Source organism: Fukomys damarensis, unplaced genomic scaffold (assembly GCF_012274545.1).
Source record: "Fukomys damarensis isolate Sample0158 unplaced genomic scaffold, DMR_v1.0_HiC HiC_scaffold_11, whole genome shotgun sequence".
NCBI lineage: Eukaryota > Metazoa > Chordata > Mammalia > Rodentia > Bathyergidae > Fukomys > Fukomys damarensis.
The window spans coordinates 43332711-43356726 of NW_022900923.1; the positions used below are offsets into that span (position 1 = coordinate 43332711).

Consider the following 24016-nt stretch of genomic DNA (forward strand, 5'->3'; position numbering starts at 1 on the left):
AAAAAAAAAAAAAAAAAAGATAAATAATAAATAGAAAAACACAGTAGTTCTCTTAAGGAAGGTAAGAAATTAATGAGATAATTATGGGTAGATTCTCCCTTGGGAGTAGGAGAGTCTTTGAGCTGTAGCTGAACTCCTTCAGGTGAAGAGAATCAGCGATTAGACTGGTGTCAGGCACCGAGAAGTGACCGCAAGGATGACAGGGACAGTCGCCCCTCCCCAAAGACCAGGGTGGTCAAGCACCCTGCAGACTCTGTCGCTATCTCTCAGGGCTCTGAGCTTCAGACAGAGAGGCCTTATGCTATGCAAACCTTTACACATGGATGTGGACAGAGACATCCTTTCCCCAGTGAAGGAACACACTGCAAGCCACCGGCCTGTCCCTTTCCCAGAGTGACCCCGGGGCTCTCCTCTCTGCTTGCTTTGAGACAGGTTGATTGACTTATGTGCAGTGTGGGGTCCCGGAGTCCCCCTGCCATCTACCACCTCTGGTGCCGTGAGGACAAGGACAGGGACGAGGCTGAATGAGGCGGAAGAGGTAAGCATGGCATGGACGTTTTGCCTCCTGACCCGGGCATCTTCCCAGGGGTGGTTGCTTCCTTCTCCCCAGAGATGAAAGCCCAGAGTCCCCACAGAGCCACACCCAGGGCCCTCCCTACACAGAGGTGGCACGAGGGGCAGGGACACGATGGGTGCAGTCAGCAGTCAGTCCCTGCTGTCTGCTGAACTGGAGAATGTGGAACTAGCTCTGCTTGTGGCCTGAATTCCCCCTTACCCTGGGGCCCCACAACCTGGGCGGCTCCTGAGTGATAGCCCTGGCATAGGTGGGGCAGCCAAGAATCCCTGCTCTGGTCCGGGCCAGGGCCCTGCAGATGGACAGCCGCACCCATGCAGGAAGCAGCGAGGCCAACAGCACCGAAGCCACACCCTGTGTTCGGGTCTGCATGTTCCATTCCGGCTAGAGGTCCCCGCTGCTCTGTCCGCTCCTGCTTCCCTGGCAGCGTGGCAAAACTTGGATCTGAGTGGCAGAGGAGAAATCGGCTGCCCGGAGGCTGCGGAGTGGGGCTGTCTGACCCATGGCCTGGCCTCCTTTCCTCTGGGTTTGACCACTTCTGCCTCTGTGCAGCACCTCCTTGGCCCTAGGTTCCTCCCAAGGTGTCTTGCATCCCCTCAGAAGGAATTGGGGGGAGACAAGGAGAGGGTAGAGAAGAGGAGACAGCTGATGACGTGGGTTTGGGATCTGAACAGACCTGATGCTACTCCAGCCCCATTAGCCATGTGATCTCTGGAAAGTTTTTAGCTACTCTGAGCCTTGGTTTCCCAGTGTTTACCTTGGGGATAGCATGGACACCTTACTGTGGAGACGAGAGTAACGATGCACAGTGCCTGGCGGGTAGCGAGTGTGCAGCGGATATGAAGGTCAGTGTTCGTATTGGTGGCAGCAGGGTTCACCGGTGTCCAAGTCGTCTGTGTGGCGCCACCTGGGAGGTGCATCGGACTGCAGGGCACTGGAGCATGTGGTAGTGGGGTGGGTGCCACGACAGGCTTTCTTCACGTGCAGGACTCTGATCGTGAAGCTGCTGCAGCCGTCTGTCTAAATAGGCACGTAGTACGTGTAACCCTGCACGCGGACAGGTGCCAGATTTGCCGCAGAATCAGGGACTACTCCCCCCGGTGTCACTGTGCCTCCTCCCCACCCTCTATCCCACCCGCAAAACCTCCTCCAGGCCCTAGGGAACCTGGGGCCTCCCATTTCTGATGACGGCAACCACCCCGTGTGGCAGCAGATCTAGAAGTCCTCAGGGAGCCACCTGCCGCAGCGTGGCTGACCAGAGCGACCCAGGCCGGCTCGTGCCTCCACACACTTCTGGGCTGACCGGCAATCCTGTGTACAGTGTATCTTTACGTCAGTTGTGTCCTTTGACTCCCTCCAACCATGAGAAACTAGCAGAACCTGTGTGGTCATTTCCGTGTGATGGATGAGTAAGCCGAAGCTCCCAGAGGTTATTTTCGGCCCTGCATGGTGATGCACACCTGTACTCCCAGGTACTTGGGGGAGAGAGACTCACAGCAATGCCCCGCATTAAGGGCAGTTTTCCTTGCCTCGCTCTTACAGATTGCCTACCGTCTAGGGCAGCCTCACATTGCAAATCGGGTACCTGCCGGGGACTTTCAGACACACGGAGGAGCTTAAGGAAAGGACAGAGTGAAGAGGACACATGCACACAGGGACTTGGGCTCTTGTGGTACCTATAATCCTGAGAGAGGAGCCGAGCTGGGTCGCCTTAGCTGGCGACAGTAGCCCCGATGATGATGACCAGCCTCTGAGCACATCTGTCCCTGTGCTCTCATGCAGCTCCTGGTGTCCCTACTCACAGCAGCCCTCCGAGGCAGGACCTGTGTCACCCCCACTTCACTGATGACAGAAGAGATGTACACGAAGATTAACGTGCTTGCCTAGAGTCCCCCATCCACCCGTTCTGAGAAAATGCCAGCATCTCAATTTGAATCCTAGCAGCCCAGCCTGAGAACTGCGCAGTTGGCCTTTGGGTTTGGGGTTGTTTTGGTGGTGGTGTAGTGGGTGGAGTCCCATCAGAGAACCGCAGAATGTTTCTGAGCAAGGCTCCATCGGGTTCCAGGTAGCTCCAGCTGGGAAGCTTGGAAGGAGCCCTCCTGGCTCTAGCTGGTCTCCCTTTGTTCCCAGGCCACGGCCTGCGGCAGCAGCCCCAGGCAATTTCTCCCAGATGCCCTGGCCCTTCTTTGTCTCCTCCCACCCCAGCATGAGGCACTTTCTCCCCCGCTACCCACCCGGGGCTTCAGCTCCTTGTCGGCTCAGGTCACTGGGAGCAGTCCACCAGGCCTTCAATTTCCCAAATGGATCCATTTGGTTAATTGCAGTCCCACTCCTCAGTCCCCTGCCTGTCAGTGAGGGAAGCTGGGCCACTGCTTTCCAGAAACATCACCAGGGCTGCCACAGACACACAGGCTGGGGACCCGCAGCTGTGGTTCACTGGGGACTGTCTTGCTTCCCCACCTGCTGTCCCGAAACCGACTCCAGGCCACTGAGGCAGTGCCTATACCTAGCCACCTTTCCCGTGGGTGCTGAGACCAGTGGGGCCGTGGGTGGCAGCAGAGAAAGCCCCCTCAGGAGCTGGTATCTGCTTCTTTTGTGCTGAAGCCACACCATCATTTTTCGTCTCTCGTGGCCTCTTCTGCTGACCCCATGCCCACCTTTCTCCTGAGGCTGGGCTGCTGTGCTGAGTATAACCATGCCACACTCTGATTTCCTGTTTCTAGTAAGAGGACCAGAGATTATAGCAAAGGAAGTCCCCAGGCCTCCCGAACAGCCCTGCAGCCAGGGCTGTGTCCGACATCAGCACACGGAGCTGCCAACATTTTGCAACCAGGCTCATAGACCATCTTGGAACTCAGGAAAAACCTGCCCCGTCTGCCCCACACGCACCTGCTCCCCAGCCTCCTGTGTCTCCTCCTCAGTCCCGCAGCCTGGGGAAGCCTGCTGGATAGCAGTTGAATACAGACTGCTGTCTGTATGGGATGTAAATGTAGAAGGCAGGGGAGGGAGGGAAGGAACAGATGCCGAGTCCTCCTGCTGGCTCCGTCCTTTCCTCCCCTGCCACCACTGACAGGAGTTTTAGAAATGCACCTGGGGTGCTGCCCAAGCCCAGCCCGTCCCTCCGGAAGCATGTGGTTACGGACGGAAGGCCACCTCTCTTCTCCACCCATGAACCTGGAGTCTTGCACACCCCCCGCCAAAGTAGAGCTCAGCCTATGGTTTTTGATTAGCTACAGAACTGTGGTGTGTTTGATTGGGCTCAAAATCCCCTTGAGGCAGGGCTAAGTGGCTTCACAGCAGGGATGGCAGTGGCCTGGACTCCAGGTGGACATCCACCCAAGGAGCTGGGGACCAAGCTGAGATTTGCAGTAAGCATGGGGGGATGGAAAGCTGGAGAGAAGACCGGAGGGAGGAGTGGAGAGGTTGAGGCTTCATTAGAAGGTGGTGTAGAGCCGCTTTCTCATTGCGGAGCATTTTATAACGTACTCTGCAGTGGTAACAAGTCAGTGACACCGTGACACACAAGGACCGAGCCCTGGGAGTTTTTATTTTATTTTTAACTAACCAGTATTCATGTGTAGAAATTATAAGTCTCAAAATTTAATACTTCCTTAAACGTTTATTTTCAATTCATAATTTTCTTTTTAAATCTTAAAAATTTTAGCACACATCGTGACAATGAGTTAAGGAGCTTGCGTCACACTCCCAGCCCCATGTGCCCCAAACCCAAGCTGTAGGCAGTCGTTGCCCTTTCTCCACCTCCACCACCAGCTCTAAGCACCACGAATCTGCTTTCTGTGTCTTTCGGATAGGCCTGTCCTGGACATGTGTGTAAACGGAATCACACTACATGTGTGCTTTTGTGTGTGTCTGCTCTGACGTAGCACGGTGTTGTTGAGGTTCCTGTGCATTGTAACGTGTGTCAGAACGTCATTCCTTTCGTGGCTGATCGCCATGGCACATGTAGACGCCTTTATCTGCTTATCTGCTGGATCACTGGGTCCTCGGGGAACCGTGTGCATCCTTTTCGAGGTGCTGCTCTGGGTCTCACACCAATTCTAAAGCTCCCTGTTGGGCCATCCTCTCCTGCCTAGGTCTCCCCTTCGTACCCTCTCAGTCTTGCCACCCTCGGGAACCTGTCGGCCTCCCCCTCATGACAGCGTGCTGAGGAGACAGCAGCTGCCTTGCTGAGGCCCATCCCAGAGCGCCTCCCCTGCTAGAGAGGGCTGGGGACTTCTGGGCTTCTCTGTCCAGCTGGGAAGACAGGCAGTGTCTAATTCTTCCTGTAGGCAGAAGACAGGGAGCCAAGGCAAAGGAGAAGCCAGGGCTCCAGTGACAGAGCTGTGGGCTCTCCTGCTGCCTGTGCCCTTCTCTCCAGCTCAGGCTCCTCCTGGTGTCAGTGAACCACCTAGTGACATCGCCACCTGGTGGCAGACGAGACCAGTGCCCATCCTGGCTGGCTGCCTAACCAGGTAGGCTCCCGCCTCCTTTCCAATTCTGCTATCTTTATACAGCAGGTGACCACTCAGAGCTCAGCAAACCACTGGCAGGGGAGGCATGGGGCCTGAGTAGTGGGCATTCATGGGTCACCTGCAGGCTCTGGTCAAGCCAGTGCGGCACATGTATGAGGCCAGCTACTCATGGCCCACACGTGGTCCATGCCTGAGGACCTTTCCCATCCGGGCAGGTCTCCTCGTCCTGCCCTGGAACATAAGTGGTTAGCACTGAGGGGAATCACCGCCCTGAAGAGCCCGGAGAGTGGCTGGCTTGTAGCATCCGTCATGTCCTGCTGGTCTGGGATGTGCAGGGCTTCAGCGGGCCTTGGGTCAGAGAGACAGGGAGAGACAGCAACCCTGCTTCCTGCATGGATAGGGATATAGGTAAAGGATATTCAAAATAGCCTTGTATATGAGGGGAAAATAAAGAAAAACAGGACTAATGACCCACAGTGAGCAGATCAGTGGTATTCCCGCCCCATGTTGTGGCAGAGAACAAAGAAGTCTGTGCATCCAGACTCTGGCTTAGGCTCACCGGGTACCCCTCGCACGATGACAGCAGACACCACCCACCCAGTGGCTCTCTGTGTGGCTCTGGTTCCTCTGTGGCTTAAGTGTAACTTAGCGAATGCCCCGCAGAGTGCTTTGCCCCTGGGAAGCATGGTGAACACGAGACACTCCCCAAAGCCCTCCCATAACAGAGGGAAAGGCCTCTTCCCGCTTCCTCCTTTCCGTCCCCCTCCCTCTCTCCCAATTTAATAAATAACCAGTGGGCTCAGGTTTCAACCTATAGATTGGTTGTGGGTGTTGAGCAGGAAACAGCTGTTTTCAATTGGGTCCCTAACCCTAAACCCAGTTGCCCTTCTCCGCCCCTCCTAGGAGGGAATCAGGACCCCCAGTTCCCCCCATCCCCGACCTCTGTGAACTTCCCCGCATGGGAGATGAGCCCAGCCCACTGAGTGTCTGCAATGGTTAAACAGCCGCTCTCTCCCCCATCTCCCCCTCCCGCTGACGAGAGGGAGCCAAGTGTGAAACACAGCCCCCCCGAGCAGATGGAGACCCCCATCCCTGAGAAGGGGGTGCAGCGGGCATCGGTCCCATATGCAAGGCTCCCTTGGCTGTGTGAAGGTCCTAGAAGATGACTGGTCGACCCGCACAGGCGAGAAAGCCGGTCCGTGTGCCCTGGGAGTGGGGAGAGGCGGGTGACTGAGTGCTTTCCTGGCAGTGGGGGCTGTGTGGCACTCTGACTCTCTAAGAAGACGCTCAGGCGTGGAGCATGCTGTCTGAGGTGAGTAGAGAAGTAGCAGTGAAGTGGAAATTTGTAACCCCGTGGCAGGTGCCTCTGGGGAGGGGAGGCCAGGCGGTCTGGAAGCTGCTGCCTCCCCTTCTAATCCTGTTACGTTTCTGCCTTGCTCTCCCTGGCCCGGTGTCCAGTCTCCTTGGGACAGGTTAGGCGTCACATAGTTGGCATTTTCAGTTTCCTAGGACCCCTGCCCCCAACCCCAGCCCTCAGATTCCTGTGAGCTGGAAGAGCGGGGTGGGCTCGATGGCCGTCTGTCGCTTGGCTCCTTTTTTGGCATGAGAGAGACTGAAGGGAGGCGGCAGTGGGGAGCAGAGGGCAGCGGGGGGCAGGCATCAGGGCCCTCATCTGTGCCCGGGTTGACTCCTCCACGGGGGGTAGATTTCAGAACTAAGAAGAGCTGAGCCAGGGCCCCCAAGACACCAGCGAGACAGGGATGGCAGTGGTGGCCGTTCCCAGGCTGGGACATCCGAACCTCTGCATTCTGAGAACCACTCTATGGGGTGGCGTCGAGGGTGACCTGAGGTCAGACAGCAAGCTGAGAGGCAGTGCGGGGAGATGCGGGACAGACTCCGCTTCCAAGACCACCGCGTTGGTTTTACTGTGATGTTATTGCTGTTTCTGTTATCACTCGGGCTTGCCCAGTGCCAAGAGATCTAGCATTTGTCATTATACCCAAGGATTCATCAGTCCATTTGTTGTTGAGCCAAATAACTCCCAGGGACAGGAAGTGTCTGGTGAGATGGCTGTTCGCTCGGCCCACAGCAATTTACTCTACTGGCTTGATTCAGACGGCAACAGAATGCAAACCGAGCACAGAAATTCAAAGTCTGGTGCAGGAAAAGAACATAGGGACTGCTGGCCCCACAGGCAGAGGAACTCACTCTGGAGCAGCCTGGGCCATGCGAGGAGCAGGGAAAGCAGGGATAGCGCACAGGAGTGGCCAGTGAGGACCGTGGTGTAAAGCGGGAGGAATGGGACTTCTGGCCCCTGGGGGAGTGGTGGGAGCCGGGGGCTGGGCAGGGACACTTGGGCACTGATGCTGCGGGAGAAGTGGCCACACGGCTGGAGGGTTGTGCTGGGTGTGGACAGGAATGTGGCCGATCGCACTCTTCCTGTTCAGGATACACGGCACACGTGTAAGAATGTGATCTTACCTGAATTTATGTACATGTAAGCCATTCGCGAATATCATTGGTTTGGATTAGGAACCGAGTACTCAAGCGATCCCTTACATCGGGTCCTGGGTCCCACTGAGGGGACCTGCCCGCCTGACCACACGGAAACCTTCATCAGATCTGTGTGGGTTGAAGCTCGATTCGTCTCTCAGCGAACCACCTGCGAATCCACTGCTCACCTGCACACACCTCCTGTGTCTGCTCCTGTCTCTGATCCTGACAGGCTGCTTCGGGCAGCTGTAGTAACACGCCCTGCTGCAGTTTCAAAATCTGCAGAGTGCCTGGGCTTTTATTATATCTCTGTTCTCCCACAGTTTCCGGTGGCCGTGATGTGTGAATGTGTCCCTCACTTGGTTCTTGTAGTACTATTCTAGTCACTCCATTAGCTTGTTCCAAGGACTAATTGCTGGCTCGTGGCCTTGGGAGCTCTAATCTGAAGGTGGGTCCCTAGGCATTAGCTCAGGAGTGCAGCGCAGCCGGGAGGACTAGCAGAACTGGTTTACTTGTGGCTTTCTGGCATTTTACATTGAGTGTGTTCCATTTTGAGCTCTTGGTCTCCCTGCCCAAGCAGCCTCCAGATGCACACCTCCTTCCCAGTGAGTATCAGCATCATCCTAGCCTACTTTCCCAGCCTAAAAAGTTTTGGGGGTGGTCCTGGAGAGTCAGCCCCAAGATGAGCTACATCCCTGCCCCTTTACTTTTAATTTTGATATTGGGGTCTACTAAACTGCCTAGGCTGGACTCGAGTTTGTGATCCTCCTGTCTCAGGCTCCCAAAGTGCTGGTTCTACAGACATGAGCCACCACACCCACCTGGAAATCTTGCTGCTGTCCTCCTCAGGCCCACCCGTCCGTCCGTCCGTCCATCCTCAGGGTTTGAGCGCCTTCACTCAGAAACAGTCCCCACCCCAGAGCCCTCTTCTGTCACTGGATCCCCCTCCCTCAGAGGTGTGGTCTCAGCAGCCTCCTGGGGCTGCACTCCCAGGGCAGGGGGTGCCCTGTAGGCCAGAGGGGGCCTGCAGGTAAGCAGTGGGGCACGCAGAAGGCCTTGCTTTTAGTGGAGTCAGGAGTGGTAGGAGAGCGAGAGTGAGCCCTGCCCACCTGTGCTGCGCCTCAGTCCCTGCATTACGTTCATTTGGTTTCTTTGCAACAACCATGGAACCTGGAAAGGCAGGGAGAGCTACTTCCATCTTTGAGATTCACAGAAAGACAAGATGGAGACCTTCACTGGAGTCCTCCCTCCCGTAAATATTCCCTGCGTCACCAGGGACACGCCAGTGAGCAGGCTGTCGCCTGAGCCTTAAGAGTTGATAAAGGGAAGAAGAAGGTTACGCTAGTGGTGAGCAGACCACAGCCTTCGCGGGCAGAGACGGGGCCTCCTGGAACGAGGCGTCTGCGGAAGACACGGCAAGAAACGGGAGGCCCGCGGCCCCTGACCAAGGGGGCGGCGCTGCTGAGCACCGGGCTGTGTCCCGTTTGGCCGGGCTAAGTGGGGGCAGAGGCTGCTAGTGAAACGCGCGATTCTTCCCCACAGCTGGGGGTGAGCGGAATGCAGGCCGGGAAGACGGTCCAAGGCCAGCGGCCGCCTGTGCGACCTTCCTCACCCCGTGTCTGCCAGCACAGCGGAGCGCAGGGATTCGGCCCCTGGGAGGGAAGCGGCTGAGCGTGGGGCTCTGGTCTTCCTCGTCCTAGCCGCGACCTTTCTTCAAATAAAACCTTAGATGAAGCCCAGGGCAAAGCAGCATCTGGCACCAGATGCCACCTGCTCTCCCTACCCAGCCTGCATGCAGCAGGCACTGAGGCCCTGCCGGGACTTCGCCCGCCCCCTAGACCCACCGTGAGAGCACAGGGAGTCCTGAGGGACCTGGATCCTCACCCCGGTGCCGGGTGTCAGCTGGTGTGGCCCTGCGGCCGCCGCCCTGGGTGGCGTGTCGAGTGGGTGCCGAGGCTACTGAGCCTCCTGAGTGGATTGCGTGCTTCTCCTTTCGCCCTCCACACCACGGCCAGAGCGGTCCTTTCAAATATCATCATTGCACTCCTGCAGTAGCTACCTCTTGCGGTTTTGATGTCATTTAAAACTCCCTTAAGCTCCAAAGCCTTCCATGAACACACCTAGCCTTCCTCTCTGTGACTGCTTTTGTTCTCCTTGTGCCCTCCCAGCTCTGGCCATACTGGCTTCTTTTAGTCCCTTGCATGTGCTAGAGTGATTCCTGCCACAGGGCCTTTGCACAAGTTGTTCTCCCTGCCTGGGGTGCTTTCCTGAGCCATTTTGTCACTTAGTCAGATGCAACCTTCTCCTGAAGGCCTTCCTTAACCACTTACTTTACTTTATCATGTCACACTGTTGTGGCTCCTTTCCTTTTTCTTTTTAAAGTAGACTTTATTTTTCAGAGCAATTTCAGGATCATGACAGAATAGAGGAAGGACCAGCATTTTCATCCCGATAGTTTCACCCCTCCCTACCCAGCTGCTGGCAGCCACGGGTCTTCTTCGGGTCTCCCCAGCTGTGCCCTTTCCAGAGCCCTGCCTTCTGTAGCCTTTTCTGACTGGCGTCTTCCACTTAGGGATGTGCATCCGAGCTTCCCCAGTCTTCACGGCTTAGCAGCTCGTTTCTTTTCAGTCATGGCATGCGAGTGGCAGAGCCAATTTAGCCTTCACCGCCTGGAGGGCTTCCAGGCTGCTGCTGTGTTTGGGCAATTTTATCCATGAAGCTGCCCTAAGCATGCGCGAGGCCAATTATGTTTTCTTCCTTGCACTTCGTGCCGCCGCCTGATCGTCTGGCCGGTGTTCATTTTCTGTCTCCCATTCTGACGCGTAGGCTCCGAGAGAGCGGAGAGTTCCGGTCTACACCCGCCTGTGGCACCGTGCGGGTCGGTCCATGACAGGAACAGGTACTGGTGGCTTCTGCTGCAGGAGGCGAGGAGCTGCCAGTCCTCCGTCACCTCTGATGCGCTGTGGCTGCCAGCACCGCCTGCCCAGAGCAGGCTGCGGGAGCTCTGGAGGCGACAGCTTGAGGGAAGGAGCCGCGGGCGTCGTGCCTGTCTGCCAGGGACAGCTTGTGGCATCAGCACCCGGGCCCCCATCTGGGGAAAGAAGCAAATCTGGACCCAGACAAAAGGAAAACTGGGACAGCAGACCGTTGCCCTCACTGGCTCGTACCTGCTTAGCTCCCAAGATGGGCGCCGTCATGCTGGTGGCCGGGAGAATGTGTGGCGTCTCTGTGCTCAGATCTGCTCCCAACAGCGGCTCCCGCCCCGAGCCCCTGCACTGTATGCTCTGTGCCGCAAGTCCTGCAGCAGCCCCTGGCTAGATGCGCTGTAGTGGCCCCCATGAGCAGGAGAAGCACAAACGCGAAACTTCAGCCCTTGCCTGGGGCCCCCACCGTAGAGGTGGAGAGTGGCTTCAAACCTAGCCTCAAGCCAGAGCAGGGCCAGCAGGTCCTGCGTCTGCCCAGTGCAACACTGCCCGGTGTACTTCCACCCCATCCCAGACCAGACCTGGGTCTCTGTCCTCAGGCTGCAGCGGGTTCTCTGAACTCCACCCTAGACCCCCGCCCCCTCCTTCCCTTGCCTGGGGTGGAAACTCCCTCACCACAGGCCTCGCCATGACATGGGCCGCACTGCCCTGCGAGAGCCCGCAGGCCCAGATCACTAACCCGCCTTTACCGTCCTCTGCCTCGCTTCTTTGTGAAAACACAGTAGAGGCCAACGTGATATCTTTCCTTTTTATTGAGGTGCAACTCACATAAAATAAGCCCTTTCAATGTGTGGAATTCGGGGACACTTAGTACGTTCAAAAAGTGCGCTCCCGGTTGCACATGCCTATAACCTCCACACTCCAGGAGGCTGAAGCAGGAGGGTCACAAGATCAGGCCCAGCTGGGGCAACGGGGCAGCTTAGCACCTTAAAATAAATTTTTAAAAGGGGCTGGGCATGTAGCTCAGTCAGCACGCCTTGGGTTCAATCCCCAGTACCACCCCTCAAAAAGTGCACCATTACCACTTCTATTCCCAAGGTATGTTCACCATTCTGGGCGTTTCTTATATGAAATGTATCTAAGGAATCATTTAGTATGTGGCTTTTGACCCATGACTTCTTTCCCTAGCAAGTTTTGGGGGTTCATGCATGGTGCAGCATGTAACAGTGTCCCTCCTTTCTGTGGCTGCATGCTACTCCACACCCATGTCAGAATGGTTCTCCCCATTTGTCTCCGAGGACGCTGGGGCTGTTTCCGCCTCTGGCCCTGAGCAGGTGTGCATGGGGACTTTCTTGGGGCACCGGCCTAGGGTTAGAAGCGCAGGGTCCTATGGCAATCTCATGTTTGACTTTTGAGGAACTGCCAAACTGTATGTTTCTTTTCAAAGTAGTAGCTTTTAAAACTCTGGGACTTTACTGTATTCAAAAGATTAGGCCATGAGATGGAAAAGCCCTGCACTAGGATACAAAATGCACAGATCCCTTTTCTACCTTTGCCACTACACTGAGCGAGTTACTTCCCCTCTTTGGGCTCTTGCTTTTTCACCCAAAAAGTAAGGTGTTTTGTGGTACTGTGGCTCTTTCAGTTCTTGTCCTCTTTTAAGATTTGGTTGGAAAAACTGGAGTTCAGAGACTAAAAGAGGAGAGAATTGCCAGACAACTAAATGTGACTATCCCAGTGTTCCTTTCCTCTCTTGTTCAATTGTGAGTTAGAACGTGTCCCAAACAATTGGGCCTTTTTTTCCTGCCAGTGTATTTCTGGTTAATGAATAGCTTCTGGCTTCCTAGATCCATCAAGATTCTCAAAATAAAACCCCTCCTCATTGCTTCCGGTTGCTTGGCAAGGCCTGAGCGAACCACGGTGGTCGTGGAGCCAAAACACCCATCCACTGCCCTCCTGGGTGAGGCCTTTCTGCCTGGTGAGCCGAAGAGAGGCGTGAGTGGGCTCTTGGCAAGACAGCGTAAGGACAACTCATAGTCAGAAGGAAGAACCCAAACCCTGCGATGCCTTCTGCCCACAGGGCCCCTCCCTGGGGGTTTGTCTGCTCTCCTAACCCTCATCCAGCTGGGTGGTTTCCTGTCTTACGTGTAGGGAGCTTTTCCCCACCAGCTGACCACAGTCCTAGTATGGTGCCCAGTCTCGCAGGTGCTCTCTTGTGCCACCTAATGGTTTTCTAGGAAAACAAGGGTTTTTTTGTTTTTTTGGGATTGAACTCGGGTCCTTGCGTTTGCAAGGCAGGCCACCGAACCGCTGAGCTAAATCCCCGGCCCTAAAAACAAGGTTTTAAAAACACTTAAGTGGCTTCTAGTTTCATTTAATCATTCCTTTTGTCCGTCAGTCCATATTTCTCTCTGTCACATAGTTTTGAGGGTCTTCTGTGTCTTTGGTACCATGCTTGATTCTAGGGACAGAACCGTAAAGGAGTCAGCACCTTCCCTTATAGAGCGTCGTTTGTGTGGGGGAAACAAGGGACTTGGAATGAATACAGAGTGCAAAGTGTGCCATCATGGGGAGGGCAGAGGGTGTGCAGGAGCCCAGGGGGAGCACACCAGCGCACGTGACTGACAGTAGCAAATGTGGAAGACCCTGTGAGAGGAAAATCTGTGTAAAAGCCCACGCTCCAGGCCCAACACGATTCCTGCTAGAACAGCGTGGGCATCCGGGAGAGCAGGTGACTGTGGTGGGAGGAGCCTGAGAGGGCCGGTCCAGGACCCGGGCATTAACCCTCCGGCCTGGGTGAGCTGCTGGAGTTAGGCCAGGGGACGTGGACATTTGCACTTCAGAAAGTCGTGGGTGGAGAATGAACCAGGGACAGGGCTGGAAGGCGGGAGACCGCACGGGAGGTGCCGTGTGACTGATGGTGACTGAAACCAGGGTGGTGTCAGTGGGAAGGGAGGTGATGGAGCCCAGACGCGCACGGAGGGACTGCTGGCGAGTGGGTCAGAATCCCCCACCTATCCTGCGTCCTGCATAGGGCGCCGCTTTTGCTGCACAGGAGGGCCGTGCACAGTCCTCTCCCGCCTCTGTCAGGGTGGACAGGAGTCTGGGCATGCGCAGTGGGCAGCGGGTGTCCGGTTGCGGTAGGGAAGGAGAAGCGTGGCCCGTCTGACAGGGAGCGGTCTGTGCAGCTCTGGGTGCTCCGCCTCTGCCTTCCTCTCCGACTCGGCCACACAGAGGAGCAGACTGAACCCTGGCTTCAGACTCTGTCTGACTCGGCCCCTCGGCCGTTTAGCGCTATGTTTGCTGCAGGCCACTCTCCTGCTCCTGTCTTGGGAGGACAAGGGGAGGAGGCGGCCCTCACGGACGGACACCCTGAGACCAGACGTGCACTGCAGACCCTTTTCCGTGGAGACCCCTCGATGACTGCTGGAGCTTGATCCGCCATAAGTGCAGTCATGCTCCTGGCGGCCCCAGAGCCCACTTCGGTGTCACTGTCTCACTGCTGCCATTACCTTCGAAGGGACAGCGCTGGGGACCACACAGCGTAGCTGCACAAGATATTTAAAGAAATTGCTCCTCAAAGCAAAACCTCCTGCTTTCCGGGTCTGCTCACGTGCCCCGTCCCCTCACCCTGGGGTCAGAAGAGATCTTTGCAGTCTTGTCTGCCCAGGCACTCTCGGTCGCAGGCGCTCTCAGCCGTGGCTCAGGGAGTGCAGAGGCTGTCGCATTGCTCACTGCTCTGTGCGTGGCATCCTCTGGATGCGGGGCCTGCAGGCCAGCGTTTGCTTTCATAACTGATCTGTGCAGAGTTGTCCTTCCTTGTACAACAGTAGTTCTCAGTTGGGGGTGGCTCTGCCCTCCCCGCGCAAGTGGTGATGTCTGGAGGCATTTTTGTCAGAGGCAGGGGTGGACTCTGCTGGCATCTGGTAGGCGGAGACCAGGATGCTGCACAACACCCTGCAGTGCAGAACTGTCCAGTCCGAAAAGGGAGCAGTGTGGAAGTTAGAAGCCCTGTTCTGGGACATCCCCCGCTCTGTGACCCAGGGGAACCCTGGGGAACCCTGGGGACCCAGAGCCTCCGAGACCCTGGGGGAGCGGTAGAGCATATACAAGCTCATGAAAAGCTTACTTGCTGTGTGTTTCCTTCCGCAGCTGAGCTCCGTACCAAAGGCCCACGTGGCTCGACTGGAGACAGCGAGACCCCAAGAGCAGGGGAGCAGGGAGCGCGGCCTGGTGCCGAGGATGGCCAGGCAGCCGCCTCTGCCCTGGGCCCATGCAGCCTTCCTCCTCCTCCTCCTCCAGCTCGGCGGGGCCATCGAGATTCCTATGGATCGTGAGTCTCGCCCCATCCTCTCTCCAGTGTTTGGGTAGAGAGGGGTGGGAGGGAAGGGGAAAGAAGGGGCGAGTGGAGACCGCTCGAGGAAGGTTGGGGAGAGGGTGGCAGCGAGTGATTCTGGGACTCAGAGCTGCTTTTCTTCCAGTGAATTAACATACGGTTGTTTTTGGAAATCTGACACTGCAAGTGGCAGGGCTCTCCTTCAAGGTGATGCTTGGGCTTCCCAGGGTGGCGGAGATGGAATTCTGCAGGCCCTTGGCGTTCCTCCCTCTGCTCCCTGCCTTTGGCCCTCTGTGGTCTTGACACTTCCCCGGAAGGCAGCTCCAGGGCGAGGCGTGGGGGAGACTCTCCTTTGCCTGTCTCTTGTGGTGTCCGGTCTTAGTGCCGTGTCCAGAGCTGAGCCCCCCGGTCCCCTGGCTGGAGGGAGCGGGAGGACAGATGGCCTGGGAGGGCTCAGATGGCGAATATGTTTGCCGAAGGCCTCGTTCAATGAGACCTTAACATGAAGGCCCGTCAGATGGGAGAACCAGGCACGCATTCCTTTTGTGACCAACTTTCCCACAGATGTGTTGGGACGTGAAATCCGTGCCGTTCTGCTCCTCTGGTCTGACCGTCGGACTCACAAAGCGAGGTGTTGAAAGTGTGGCTGCATTCATGGGTGGCCTGCTGATCGGCAGCCACACTTCTCCATCCTGCATCCAGGAAGAACCGGGACCGGTGTGGTGCCAGTGCTGACCTGGGCCTTCCTGGTTGGCAGATGTCTGGGAAGGGGCGGCAGAGTAAACAACCTGCAGGAAGTCCCCACGGAGCGCCCCAAGTCACCCATAATAATAGTGCCCAGGGGAGTGGGCACCGGGCTGGCAGAGGGCAGTGATGACTGTAAACTGGACCCAAGAGCAGGGCAGGCAAGGCCGCTGCTCCCCAGCACAGCAGCCCCAGCGTGTGCATGTGTCCTGGTCCACACACAGGGCCTGCAGGGAGGAGAGGTGTGAGGAACCGTTCCCTTGGCGACCGTGTGCAACCTGCTCTGGGAGAGTTCTCATTAACAGTCCCAGGCAGACAATCTAATAGGAGCGCGTTAAGGCCGCGTCCCGGGGGGTGGGGGTGCAGAGGAAATTGGGTTATCAAGAAAGTGGTGAAGGCTCATTTCTCCTCTGCCACTTCTCACTCACTCACCTGCCACTCTGATCCCCGGGCCTGGGGGCGGGGCTCCTGTGCCGTGATCTCAGAATGCTGTGGCTTTGGTGGATTTCTGATGGGTGTGGGCCTGTAATCCCAGCACTCGGGGAGGATAATGTGGGAGGACTGCAGGCTCTGGCCCAGCCTGGGCCCCTTAGCAAGTCCCTGTCTCAAAATCAAAATATAATGAAGGCAAGGGCTAACGTCCAGTGTGAAGGCCCTGGGTCTGATCCCTAGTCTGGGGCATGGGAGGAATCTGGATTTGTATACTTGTGTAGACAAAGACACAGACAGGGCCCCAAGCAGGCAGTCTCCCCACGTGGCCACACGTGCCCAGAGCAGAGTGCCCTAACCTACCCAGCCTGTCCCCATCCTGGGGTCCCCAGAGGGCCCAGAAGGAAGCCACCCTTCCTTGTTGTGTCAGGAAACTCAGACCCTTGCTTGCTTGGGGTCACATGACCAACAAAAAGGGCCCAGATCTCTTGACCCCAGTTTGCCCTCAGCAGGCCCCACGCTCCCTCGTAACCCTGCCTCCTCTCAGTGTGTATCGGACCCCACAGAAGTCATGCTGTCCCAGGCCAGGTGGAGAGCTCAGTACGCTCATCACATACTCTCCCAGGAACCGGGACTCAGGTGTTCGCCTCAGCTGACAGATGAGACAGCAGGGAGGCGCAGAGCGGGACACGATGGCCCACCTCTCTGGTGGACAGCAGAGTCCTGCCGTGCATTCCAGGTGGCCCAGGCTGCCAGGATGGAGTCCTGAGGTACCGCCCACCCATGGCAGCATCTCCAGAGGCTGCACACACGATAGCCCGAGGCAGGCCCTTCCCAAGGTCCTAGCCAGGGCTGCAGACCCTGCCCCACATTTTATCAGCCAAGCCCACCTCCCCACCTCTGCGCTGGGGGAAGATGTGCCTTCCTGACTCCCCTGGCCTGAGGCTGCTGTGACTCTGTTGGCATCCTTCTCCTGCTTCCACTTTGGGGACCGTCTCTGTGCCTGGAGGGCAGGGACACTGCCTGTGCCCTAGGGAGTTGGCCCAGCAGCTCCCTGGAAGATTGCCCTGGGCCACCCCATAATCCCTCATTCAAGCAGCACTAGCACCCACCCCTCCAGCCCCAGGGAGAGCTGTGTGACCTTTGAGACACAGAAGGTTGCCTTTTCAGCCAGAGGGGATTTGCCAAAAACCAAGTCTGCTGGAGGCTGCCCCTCGTCCCCCCGTCCCAAGCCAAGGGGACCCAGCACTTTTGTCCTAGGAACTTACAGAGGAGGCCCAAGGAGCAGGAAACACTTCCTACCTTCTTCCCACACTGAGCTATGGGATGGGCTCTGTGACAGGCATAGCCCAGGGAAGGGCGTGAACCAGAGGAGTGAGGCAGCGAGGGGAGGCACCTGTCCACCCACGGCAGGCCAGGGCTGACAGCTTTGTGGTCCCTGGGAGCAAAAAGATCGAATTCATCACTTAATCGACATCACCAGACAGCAAGTCCCACAGAGGAGAGACGGGCAGGTGAAGTGGCTCCGGGCAGGAGCTCGGCTCTCCTGGTCCCTAGACAGCCTGTCCCCACTGTCTTCTCCTGTGGCAGCTTGTCTTCTGAGTAGATTCTGTCCCTGTAGTAAACTCTTCAGGAGCACAGTGGTGGCTACAGATGTCTTTGTCCCTTTAGGCAAGTAGATTTTCAAGACGCTCCCAGCCAGATAGGCCGTGTGGCGGTGGGGACAGCACCCGCCCAGCTCCAGCTGCCCGAGAGTGTCCCCGCTTACATGATCCAGAGCGTGGGAGAACAGATTGCTGCCACCCCCACGGGTAACTCACCTCCCCAGCCAAGGACAGCTTTGTAGAAAGGGCTGTGAGCTGGACACGGAGGCGCACTCCCGTAAGCCCAGCACTCCCGGAGGCTGATGCAGGAGGATAGAAAGTCTGAACCTAATTAGCAATTTAGTGGGACCCTGCCCTAATATAAAAATTTTAAAAAGGGCTGGAGATGTAGCCTAGTATGAAGGCACGCGATTCAGTTCCGTGTACCTAAAAAAGCACGCTGGCTGGGCATGAGTAGAGCAGGTGTCCACCCTGGACGTGCCCTTAAATTCCCATGGGGTCTGAACCAGGTGACTCCCGTCCCTGGAGGGACAGCCCCCCGACAACGTCTAGGGCTCTTCCACTCTGAAGGGAGCTTGGAGCCCATCTGGTGAGCAGTCCTGCCACAGGCTTCCCGGGGGTGAGGCCAGAGCCTCCCAGTGCGTGAGGACCCCAGAGATGCCGCTGTACCTGGAAATGCAGAAGCTGGGGCCCAGGCTGGAGGTCAGAAAGACTCGGCTCTGCCTGTCCTGAGAACGGCCCTGCCGTCCTCCTCCCTCCCCCGCGCCAGCCCCACTGGCTTCCAGTTCCCCCACCATTGCCTTTCCTGGGCCGCTGGTGGGAAATCACAGACGGATGAGGATGCTGCTGTGGGCAGCTCCATGGAGAGCTGCAGAAACCGAGCGTTTCCCTCCCGTCTGCTTCCTGCCCAGGCAGCCTGGGCACGCAGGAAAGGGAGGTGCACGCCCTGGCCCGCCGTGAGCCTTTGCACCGGCTGTGCTCTCAGGACTTAACTGCTGACGGTGTGCATGGGGAGCACGCATTCCTGCCACACTCACCCCGCCCCTCTTGTCCCTTGTCCCTCCACTTCTGTGACCCTTCCTGTTCTGTCCTCCAGGCCCCTCCGAGCCCCTGCATCCCTCCTCCTCCCCACCTCACTCTCAAGGAAGATCTGAAGGTATCAAAGCCTGCGGCCTCCGCTCCCCGGTCCCCCTCAGCCCACACACTGGTGCAGTACCCAGTTCCACCCGTGTGCAGTGCGAACACAGTAGTGCTTTCTGAGCCTCATAGGAAGGACATTCTGAATGGTTTCAGCAGCTCACGTTCCCTTTTCAGCAGACACATTCTAGCTGAGACTTTCTCCCCACAAGAACACACCAGCCAAACCCTTGCTATTCAAGCTACATCCACGGACCTCCAGCCTCAGCATCACCTGGGCACTGGTCAGATGCAGAATTCGGCCTGGGTGTAGCCCAGTGATAAACACTTACCAAGGATGCTCAAGGCCCTGGGTTTGATCCCCAGCAACACACACACACACACACACACACACACACACACACACCTGTATAGGGGCCTCCTGTACTCCAGCAGGTGCACCTTCCAGGCACGGCTGGGGGAGGTTTGAGCCACCCGCCTTTTTGTGGAAAATATAGCAGGGAGCCTGAGGTGCTGCCACATCCCCAGTCTCTCCTTCATGAGCAGGATTTTCCCAGGGCACTGTACTTCTGCCAGGAGGAGGCAGCAAGAGTTCTTCTATCCCCAGGCTCCCCGTTTGGCCTTGGGCTCCAAGGGAGGCAGCACCTTCTCTATAAAGCACGTCTGCTCCCAGCCCCTGCTGGGCTCTTGCCCGACCTCTGCAGCTGGGTGGAGAAAGCTAGGCACAGTTCTGTCCCCAAGGCCACCTCACCCCACGCCCAGCACGGTGGGCGTGAGGACACCTGGCAGTTAGCCATGCAGTAACAATGTTCTCCTTTTCTCCCCACACTGCTAACCCACTGGAACTAACAGCAAGCATTCAGAATGAGCGTAAGTCCCATGCTTGTGCCTCTGAGGTGGGGGGGAGGGCAGGGGGCGGGAGAGGTCAGGAGAGGCCAGGTGAGGAGATGCCTGGGATCACATCGAAGGGCGGAGCTCACTTAGCTGAAGGCGTCCGCTGCCGGGCAGGCAGTCAGAGGAGGGTCCCTGGATGGAAGCCAGCGCACACCAAGCCCTGGCTGCTCCTCCATCTCTGGTGGCTGGCATGGGCCCTGGCAGAGAGCCCTGGGGTTTGGGACCCCAGGGGAGGATCTAAGCCCCTGGGAAGCTCTCTGGGACTGAAGCCTCTCTCGACTCTTAGCTCACCACAGTGTGGCTCAGGGCTCAGAACCACCATGGCCCCTGAGTCCCAAAAAGGCAGCTGCTTTTGTTCCTGTGTTCACCCAACACACTCTTGTCAGTGCTGCTGTGCACTGTGGTAAGGGTTAGGATCTACTGCTGGGCAGAACAGAAGCCTGGCTTTCAGCCCCTCTCAGGGACACTTCTTTTTGTTTTGTTTTTGGTACCGGGGCTTGAACTCGGGTCCTTGAGCTTGTGACGCAGGCAGTGGCACCACTGAGCTAAATCCCCAGCCCTCAGGGACACTTCTTCAAGGGATTCTCTGCCTAGCCCCTTGGCATCCACCTGTTTTCCTAGGTCTCGCTTGAGAAACTGAGTCTCTAGAGTAGGGACTTGCTCAGACCCACTTGCCTGCATGCGCCGTGGCTCCCAAAGATGGTTTTAGCTGTCCCCCAAGCCAGGACCCAGCAGGTACCAAGGCCCTGACCACCCCCTGGCTTCCTGTCGCAGTGACCCAGCCTCCGACCATCACCAAGCAGTCAGTGAAGGACCACATCGTGGACCCCCGGGACAACATCCTGATCGAGTGTGAGGCGAAGGGGAATCCGGCCCCCAGGTGAGTGGAGAGGGCCTGTGAAGACCCTGCCTCTGGGCCTGATGGTGTGGAAGGCAAATGAGGCAGCCGGCCAGGTAGCAGGCACAATTTAGGAAGCAGGAAGCTTACTTGATAAGGAAACGATGGGCTCCTCTGCATTCTCCATGAAAAGCCAGAACTAGGGACCGAGTGTCCTGACTTCTAGCCTCACTTTCTGCCCACAGCCTGCTGTTGCCTTTGTCCACTTCCTGCTCAGCTATGGAAGTTCCCCTTCCTGGCTAACTGCAGCTTTTCAGCCTGAGCTCTCTAATCGCCCGCTCATCGGGATCGAATGAGGGGCTCGCAGACAGGAGCCCAGAGTCTGCTCGCTGCAGGCCCTGCTGGCTGCTCTGGCTCACGCTGTCTCCGCTGTCTCCGCTCAGCCATCCACCTCCCTCTGGGGCAGGGCTGACGTCCTCCTGCAGAGAGGCGGAGATTCTAAGCCCCTTTCCCAGTCATTCCCCGGGAAAGGGGCAGAAGCTGCCTGGAAACCCGGCCTGTGACCCCGCGGGCCTAGTTTTACTTCCACCAGATGAGAAGCCCTTGGGACAGGGCAGCTGCTGCGGGTCCCACCCACACTTGCAGCCAGGCTGTGTGTCACAGAAGAGCAGCAGGCGAGGCTGCGGGGTTTGCGTGGCAGCCCTGCTCTGCCTCCGGTTTTCACGAAGGGTTTGACACAGAGCTGTGACCCCGGGCCCAGCTGTGACTCCCCCCACCCAGTGGGACTCACTGTGGAGGGCCAGGGCCACAGGTGATGATGCCTGTGGGATTGGCCTTTTCCCGTGGCTCCTCGGTGGGGACAGTGACTCTAACCCCCTCTGTGTCTCCTGCTTCTATCGGTTCTATGATGAGCAGCAGAAGGTGTGAGGCCCTAGCTGCACTCTCCCAAGAGAAGCAGGGCACTTGTTCTTTGTTTTGTTTTGTTCTGAACCCAGGGCCTCCTCATGCTTGCCAGGCAAGCACTGCAGCACTGAGTCACAGAACGAGGCCCTGAGAGGCATCCGGGGGCTTCACACCATCGCTCCAGGCCATCAGGCTGCCCACTCTTTAAAAGCCACCCTTCAGGAAGGGGAAGGGCTGGGAAAAAAGAGCGGGAAAGAAAAGAATTCCGATGTATCGCGTGCGTGTGTAACAGCTCCCCACGATGGCTTGGGGTCGTTACTGTAGACGTGTGCTTATAAAAATAGCGAGGCACTAAAGAAGAAATTAAAGCTGCCTCGGTGCTGCAGTGTGGCTGCTGCCTCACCCTCTGGGAGCAGCGCGGGGCCCTGACCAGGCCCTTCCCCTTTCCCTTGGGCCAGTGGGGAGCAGCACAGATCCTGATGGGTTCGGGTGGTGAAGTGCAGATTTGGGTTTGCGTTCCCAGTAGGACACTGGGGATGCCCCGAGATAGAAGGAGCAGCTGACTGGAGTCACTGCCTGCTCAGCCGTGCACTTGAAGGACAGAATCCCCCAGTGTCCACCACCAGAGCCACGTGCTGAAGCCAGCCTGCCCCGGGGAGCCCAGGAGTCGGGAGGGGGTCTGCATTCTCTGCTCCCCTCAGCTTCCACCCCACGGGGGCTGCCTGCTGGGCACAGAGGGCAGTGACAGGGCTGACCGCAATGGAGCCCAGACCTGGCCCTTGGTCACAGTTGCCCCGTCCCGTGGTCCACAGCTTCCACTGGACTCGAAACAGCAGATTCTTCAACATCGCCAAGGACCCGCGGGTGTCCATGCGGAGGAGGTCGGGGACCCTGGTGATCGACTTCCGCAGTGGCGGGCGGCCCGAGGAGTATGAGGGTGAATACCAGTGCTTCGCCCGCAACAAATTTGGCACTGCCCTGTCCAACAAGATCCGCCTGCAGGTGTCCAGTGAGTACAGCGGGGTAAGGCCAGGAGGGTGGGGAGGGGCGTGGATGGTCATTGCAGGAGGCTACCCCTGCTCCCACTCAAAAAAATCCCCTGGAAAGAAAACTTGCAGACCAGAGTTGGCCCCCAAGTCACGGCCACCCTGGGCACCAGAGGAGGGCACAGGAGAGGCCTTGGAGACCGGCATCTACCCCAACAAAGGCCTCGGTCCTTCTTCCTTACAAGGGCTGACGTGGCTCCAGCCCTCACCTCACTTTACCCTCCTTGTCTCTTCCCAGAATCTCCCCTGTGGCCCAAAGAAAACCTGGACCCTGTTGTGGTTCAGGAAGGTGCCCCCTTGACGCTGCAGTGCAACCCCCCTCCTGGCCTCCCGTCCCCGGTTATCTTCTGGATGAGCAGCTGTAAGTCTTGGGAGCCTGGTGTTTTGTCAAGAGTCTAGTCCTGGGGAGTGCTAGGTGGGAGGGTGAACTTAGAGGTGGAAGACCACGACTTGGAAGAGACAGGCATGGCTTGTCCATGTGGCTGAAAACACGGCTTTGTGTAGAGGTTGCTTTTCCTGAGTGATCTTCAGCAGGTGGCTTAACCTCTCTGGATCTAAGTGTCCTCTTTGGGGAAGACAGGACTGACAACCTACTTATCTAAGGATATTACTGTAAAGATCAGTGAGCTAATCCAGCTGAAGTGAAGAGACCTGGGCCAGACACACAGAAAGCTCTTAGCACTCTTTGTGAGGGTGGAGGTCAAAAGCCGCAAATGAAAAAAAAAAAAAACAAAAAACAATGAGGAGAAGCCATGTCTGTTTGTAGGCCGGCTGAAGGCGGTTGACCCCAGCACCCTGTTTTGCTCGTTTGTCCGTCCGGATGCTCCACCCCTTCTTCTAGAAGGTGCATGGAGGAGTGAAGTCTGATAGAGGGGTGAGGAAGAGACGGGGTGTCTGGGGCAGAGTCTGGGGGCCACATTCAGAGGCCCTGGCACAGTTTGCACTGAGGCTGATTTAACCTCTCAGCCCAATTTCCCACCTTTTCAATTAAAATGGCGGGTGATGTGGTAACCAGCAGTGCGTGGTCTCTCTGTACATTATGCTGGCTTCCCTTCCCTCCCTTCCTGTCCACCTGTCTGTCTCCTCCGCCCCTCCTCCCACCCTCCTATCCATCATCCATCACCTCAGCATTTGTCACCACGCTGTGTCCACGCCACCTCTGGAGCAGGTCTCCCGGCCCTCTATTTCTTTCCATTCCCACTCCAGCCACCCCCAACCTGTCCAGGGTTCTGAAACCCGGTCCGTAACAGGCCTCCCCAGTCAGGTGCTTAAAGCCCTTCCAGACTGCTTTCCTCCGTGTCCGTCCCTTCCTGGCCGTGCCTCTGCTCCTGTCAACCTTCTCTCGCCCTGCCCTGCATCCCTCAGCCCGTGTGGCTTCTGCTCTTTGCCTTCAGCGGCTTCTCCTGCCCGAGAGCCCCCGTTGCTCCTCTCTGTCTTTTCTGCCTGGTATAAGACGCCGCCTTCAGGATTCAGCCCCAGGGCCCCACGTGGACTGGTCCCCTGCCACCTGTCACATCCTCCCCGATGCGCTTTGCTCTCTGCTCTGTGTGGCAGTGACTTGTTTACTTGCCGTCCTTTCCGCTAGACCGACGGTTCGCTGAGGGCAGGAGTGACGTTCTTGT

The 24016-nt window shown here is 57.3% G+C and overlaps 1 protein-coding gene across 27 annotated transcripts in view; it reads left to right on the plus strand.

The window, feature by feature from the left end:
* The window catches only part of Nfasc (neurofascin), a 109253-nt gene that overhangs the window by 33935 nt on the left and 51302 nt on the right, over window positions 1-24016 (plus strand). For 12 of the 27 annotated variants that reach the window (XM_033762184.1, XM_010613037.2, XM_033762192.1 and 9 more), the window contains 7 exons: window positions 433-538; window positions 14616-14796; window positions 18673-18732; window positions 19566-19583; window positions 20382-20487; window positions 22161-22357; window positions 22633-22755. In XM_033762184.1, the coding sequence (XP_033618075.1) occupies window positions 433-538; window positions 14616-14796; window positions 18673-18732; window positions 19566-19583; window positions 20382-20487; window positions 22161-22357; window positions 22633-22755 (791 nt within the window). Of the gene's footprint in view, window positions 1-432; window positions 539-4880; window positions 5047-14615; window positions 14797-17591; window positions 17784-18672; window positions 18733-19565; window positions 19584-20381; window positions 20488-22160; window positions 22358-22632; window positions 22756-24016 lie in introns of those variants that run through there. The other 15 variants (XM_033762188.1, XM_033762199.1, XM_033762200.1 and 12 more) reach the window with 5 other exon arrangements.